At 37.5% G+C, this 6184-nt stretch overlaps 1 protein-coding gene across 1 annotated transcript in view; it reads right to left on the bottom strand.

Annotated features, from left to right (window-relative positions):
- The window catches only part of LOC107631846, a 6373-nt gene extending 514 nt beyond the window's left edge, over window positions 1-5859 (bottom strand). Inside the window, exons 1-4 of the mRNA XM_021119751.1 lie at window positions 5398-5859; window positions 3567-3796; window positions 2450-3269; window positions 1-2024 (exon numbers count right to left, since the gene is read on the bottom strand). The exon at window positions 1-2024 is cut by the window's left edge and continues 514 nt beyond it. Of these exons, the coding sequence (XP_020975410.1) occupies window positions 1-2024; window positions 2450-3269; window positions 3567-3794 (3072 nt within the window). The 5' untranslated portion in view covers window positions 3795-3796; window positions 5398-5859. The remainder of the gene's footprint in view (window positions 2025-2449; window positions 3270-3566; window positions 3797-5397) is intronic.

Below are 6184 nucleotides of genomic sequence, written 5' to 3'. Positions count from 1 at the left end.
AGATGGGGGGACCTGTACCCGCCGCCTTCCCCTGCCACCTCCATTCCTAGAAGAGCTTCTCCTGGTTAACCCTGATTGCCATGAATGACCCGTTGCTCTCATAAGCCCTCCAAATATCTGAAGATCTTCCGTTACTTCATGCCTCGACAAAGTTGTGAGGCCTGGAAGGATGTCCCTTTGGAAGTCCCTCCGCTGCCTTCCTCTCCTTGCCGCCCCCTTTCGCGTGCGACTAGGTAACGATGTTGTTCCAGATTCTTCCACTTTGAAGTCTTCCGGAACAAGAGGCGTGGGCATGTAGTCCTCTTCTTTAGTCTCTGCCAGTTTCAATGTCATGGACTCAAAGTAATCGATTTCCCCTGAGGAAGATTCTTCATTATCCTCACCATCTTGTTCCCTTGAATTGTCAAGCTTTCTCTCCAGATCATCTACACATGACGACACGAAATCCACAAACCAACTTAGTGGGTCCTCCATTGGACTTCCTGATGGAATACTGATCACATCATCCACCTGACTGCAGCAAAGAGTTGACATGACAACGATAGCCTCTGCTGCACACTTTATAACTTCATCCTGCTGCTGTTCGTCCATGTTTGGTGGGCCTGGTCTTAATACTTCAGGAGTTTCAATCTGCCTTTCTTCAGGAGTGGCATCCTCCTCTGTCTCAGGAAGAGCAGGGACCTCAAGATCTATTTCTGCCTTTGTATTTACATTGGTGGTTGGAGGTGTCACAAATTCTTCATCCTCACTCATACTCAAGTTAAGATCAATCTGATTTCTAGAGCTGCCTCCTGTTGCAGGAGATCCTTTCTTACTAACAAAAGTTTCAGTGACAGCTTCATCGTCCAACTCAATAACATCATCGTCGCAAGGCAAGTTAATATCAAGTAGCCAGTTTTTCCCATTATTTTTCAGTAATTGCAGTCCAGATGGCTTAGGAACTGACAAGGAGGGAGAAGTCAGTGAAGTTGGTTCCTTAGGAGAAACTTGAGGCGTATCAAATATGGGAACACCGAGAATTTTCTTAACAGTAGAGCCCTCACATATTTCTGTCCCCTTTCGCTCAATATCATTAGTACGCAAACCTGATGCTATATTGTGCAAAAATTCTCCACCAGATCCCTTACTAATTTCATCTTTGTTAGATAAAGAAGCAACATGGGAAAAACTTGATTCTCCAGCAGTTAAGCTTCTATCAGCATTTTGCACCTCATTCTTACATGTTGACATGGCTCTAAGCCAAGGCAACACTGCAAGCTGCTCCTCACGTTTCTGTTCACTGTTCCTGATTCCAAGACCTGACTGGCTAACCAAGCTGTTGGATGAGCTGTTTGAAAGCATTACATTCAAGTTAATATCTTTTCCAGATGTCATGTCATTGCACTTTGAATTTGAACTCTTAAAGTATTTTGCTGAACCATTGTTGAAGTGTTCAGGAATTCTCTTGCAGTCATTACTATGGTTGAGATAGTCATAGCTGATTGAAGAGATGTTCACTGAAAGTTCCTTGGACCCAGATGCAGACCCAGGGTAAAACCCATTCTGAACAGGTACATCATATTGAAAACCTGGATTAAGCTTTGAATTAATATTTGTATGCCACCTATCTCCCAGAATCCCATTGCTTTGTTGTGGCTGGGAACTCCTATTCAAGGCACCGGATTGAGATGGCGCAGTCTGAATAGACACCAACTTCTGGCCTAGGTTACCACTTGCCATTTCCAAAGAAGGTGAATGAGACCAAGACCTGGATAAATCAGAGGAAGGGGTGATTGCAAAGAAACCAGGTCTATGCGATGATCCAACAGGCTCTGGATGTTTATTAGTGGAGTATGCAAAACGTCTCTCACTGGTATCTAAATCACTTTTTACCCTCCAAAACTCAGCCTTGCTTTGATTAATTTGAAAGCCATATGTAGGCTCATGAGTTTTTCTGAGTGCATCTTTCATTGTTTGGGAAGATAAAGGGGAATGCTCTTGTTTGTGGACTTGGGGGATGTATTTTGAATCTCCTTTAGCATGCCCTGTAAGCATTAAAAACAAAATAGTTATGGCACAAGTTATCATATATCATATGAATACCCTTTTTTTTAATAAGAAATCATAATGATAGTGATACTTGATTTCTACCACATACTCGCAAAGAAAATTTAGTCCAAAATATAGTCAAGAGAGAGAAACTATATGCTTCCTTATAATTTACTAAATCCCTGTCAGAGAAAAAATATAAAATAACTAGCAAAAAGAAATATTTGCAACTTTAAATGAGGATAAAGGTAACAGTGCACTCATCCATCAAGCTATAATAAAAATCTAAATTTTCATTGGGCTTCCAATCTCTTTTATCAGCCTAATTTAATGTCAGTTTCTTATAAATTACTATGATCAGCTGCTAAAAAAAGGGACGGGGAGGAAAGGGGATGGAGAAGGGTTCAATGGAAGATCTAACCTGCCTCCAGTACTGAAGAAATCCATCCTTTTCCATTCCCATTGTTCTCTGAATATCCATTATTTCGAGCCCAGCTGTCAGTTCCATGATGTGAGTTTAGCAATTCTTCCCTGGACAAACCAAAAAACCTTGACTTCTGTTTGGCAGATAGATCAGAACACTCAGGTGCCTCTTGATATTGATTATGGTTTGAAAATGGAACACATGAAGTCTCATTTGTTTCTTCCACTTGAACAGGCTCATTTAAGTCAGCCAAACCACTTCTGCTCCTTAAAAACTGCTCAGATCTTGAAGTGTCTTCTTGGCTACCAGTGTTTCCACCATTGCCAAAAAAAGGTTTTACATCGGCTCCCTTTCCATGTTTGGAATCTCTTTCAGGAAGAAATATTGTCGTACCACTTATCTTCTCATCATTCAGCTTATCATTTTCCTCAGTATCAATATACTCATCAGCAGGGAGATGAAGGTCAAACATTTTTCTCCTCGCCTTTGAGGGTCTGGACTCCAGCACCTCAACATCTTTTGAACTACTCCCATTTGGGGACGGAAATAGACTAGCTTGCTTATTTGCTCCTTTATTAGAACTTGAAGGGGAACAAGTACCCTCAATGCCTGAAACAGATGTTTTGGCACAATTAGAACTTCCTGTGGGAAATCCAGGAATATTCCATCTTTTACCATCTTCAGATGTTATTCTAGATGCCAATGGACCTGCGGAAAATGATGTCTCAACAGGTATCTGGTTCCTGTGTAATGCTTTCATTTTAACTTCATCCATCAAATCCTTTTGTATTCTGTATAAACGGTGAAGTTCAAAGACCTGGTTGACAAATACGTAATTTAAATATATCAAAGGTTCACCAATTATGGAGTATAAATAAAATTAAGCTGAATGCTACTGCCACTTGAACCATGTCGACAGAAAACTAGTGCTAATAAGATTAAAAAGATTTAAGTCACACTTAGCAACCATCCTAGAGATTGAAAAATGCATGACCATTGGTATTTCTAAATTGATTAATAAGACTTTGTCTTTAAACACCCTAAACACTAAACACCTGAACCTTTCCAAAACATAGTATTTGAATTACAGGCCAAGGGGAAAATGGAGCCACACCTGATTCTTAAATACGGCCTCATGCTCAAGCATTGTCTGCTTCACAGCATCCTTTTCATAAGCTGAACATGCATCTGTAGTAGCACTTCGCATATAATCATGATAGTACTGCCCATTTACCAGTGCTTTATTATCCTCATAAAATAGCGGCCAGCCACAACTGCTGGATTCCTCATTAAGATCTCTCATTGAGTAGTATCCTGGGAGATTCTGAACTTTGGTTCCCATCCCTGATAATTGAGCACAGTTAAATTTAAAATTATTCTCACACATTACCTGACACATCTTACAGTTCCCATCCATATCCCTTGCATCTCATACATTACAGGAAGATGTAAATATGCAAGTATGAATGTATGACTCTGATCTATGTATTTTAAATTAACAGTTCAATAAAATCCTTCTGGCGCATGAAAATAAAGATCCCACACCCAAGTTATGTGAACAACTACTCCTTTCAACTCTGTATATCACCTTGTATTTAAGAAGAGAAACAGCATGCATTTAAAAAAGGATTTATAACAAGCAAGGAATTTCCTAAGACAAGTTTTTGCTATCAGCCCAAGCATTTAATTACAATGACTAAAGTGAAAAGATTAAATTCACCACACAAAAAAAAAAGTAAAATTATTTACCTAAAGAGAGGATGTAAAACAAAATCAACGTGTTAGAGACATGGACTAGATGAAAGTGAGGTTACTGCACGAAGTACTCAATCAGTAAGAACCTTAAACCAAGAAACATGACATGCAAAAAGCATCTATTGCTGGCTGAAAACGTTGGTTACAAGAAGGATTAATATTGCTCCTAGCAGTTACCATGTATTTTAATTTTGGAAAGCCAAAAAATGCAACTGACTAAATTCACAAGTCCCATGATTCGAATTATGGGTAAAATATACATGAGAAATCTGGCCATGTCTAACCCTAGCAGAACAAAACAGAAACTACTTCAGATTACCTAGTCACAAGAATGGTTAAGGTGCAGGAAACATTATCTTAAAAGTAGGACTTCAAGTTACACTGTTGGGGAAAAAAAAAGAAAGAAAAACCTATTAACTAAATCCCTTTTCTTTAGGCAAAGTTGACCCTTTCGGTATTTTCAAGCAAGAAAGGAGATTCAAATCAAGCTAATCATAGCTTAGGCAGTAATAACCACATTAGAAATAATTAACTGAGAAGTTACAAATTCACAATTTCACTGCCTTAACAAAGTGAGGTAGCACCTAAAACAGCTAGAACACAGTCACTGTCAGTGAAGTAGCACAAGCATGAGTGATCCCAATAAAACTTCGGCACTTTCTGCAATAAAAGATTTGTACATGCTTCCAAATGCATGAAACCCCGTTCAGACTCGCCCAATTAATCTTGAAACAGCCATTTTGACCAAAATCCTTTTCAGAATAATGAGAGACTGAATAAATCAAAACAAAATCCTACTTGATTTCGAGTTGAACTATGCGAGTCCTACCTCAATGCAATTAGAGAAACAAAACAATTCCCCGTATTTCTTCAATAGCCAAAGAGATGAAAAATCACCTCAAAGAAAAATATTGAACAAAACAGATCCAATACAACAATAATCTGAAAAACGAATATTGCCCCCTCAAAGAATCTAACACACCGAAATTACACAATTCAACATCCCAGTTATACGAACCAACAAATAAAAATAAAATTAAGAAGAAAGAAAGTAAAATAATTAAGTTGAAAATCCAAATTAATTAAGCCAGCGAAAAAGCAACAGGGGGCCGAGAACTGAATTCCATGTGTAAAAACAAAATCAGAAAAAATTAATTAATGGAAAATCACTGCGATTAATGGAAAATTACCTCAGAGCCACATCCTCATATGACCGGCACTTAAGAATCCGCCATGGATTCTACCATTCAACACTCAAGAATCTAAGAAAAAAAATTCAATTAAAAATTGAGAGGCCTTTTGACTCGAACTATACCAAAAATACAAAAAAAAAGGGTTAGCTGAAAGCAGCAATTACATTGAAGGAAGTTAGATCGTTCGATTTCGATCTATTAAGTCAGAGTGGGTAACTCTCTCTTTCTCTCTCTGATACGGAGTAGAAGCAGAAGAGAATGAAATGAAGGTTTTGTTTTTTTGGGAGAAAAAAAAAGAAAAAAAAAGGGGGATTTTGAGAGAAGAGAGAAGAGAGAGAGATCCCAGATAAGAAATCTTCACACAAACAAACGACCTTCTAAGAACAACAGTGACATGAAATTTGTCAACATCCGGTCTCTTTTTATTCTCTGCTTTTTCTTCACTTCTCTCACTTCTCACTCTTCTCTCTCTTGTTTCTATAAATTTGAATAAAATAATTCCATTTATTTCTGCCTTTTTGAGGATATCAATACCAAATGCCCATTTCTAGATTCTCTCCACCTTCCTTGCTTTTTGGTGCAAATATATCATTATTATTATTTGCAATTATATTACTCTAATTATTATTATTGTTAAATAAATGTAACCGAAACTACTACTAATAAATATTAATGCTTTCGTAACTTCTATTTTTAATAGTCCTTAATTAGAAATATTTTTCTATAAAAGAAAAATCAATAAAATTTGAATTTTTTTATGAATTAATTTTTTTTAATAATATTA

The sequence above is a fragment of the Arachis ipaensis genome, chromosome B03, assembly GCF_000816755.2.
Source record: "Arachis ipaensis cultivar K30076 chromosome B03, Araip1.1, whole genome shotgun sequence".
Taxonomy (NCBI): Eukaryota; Viridiplantae; Streptophyta; class Magnoliopsida; order Fabales; family Fabaceae; genus Arachis; species Arachis ipaensis.
Note: the sequence above shows the minus strand (reverse complement) of the source record. Positions and strands in the feature narration are given on the sequence as shown.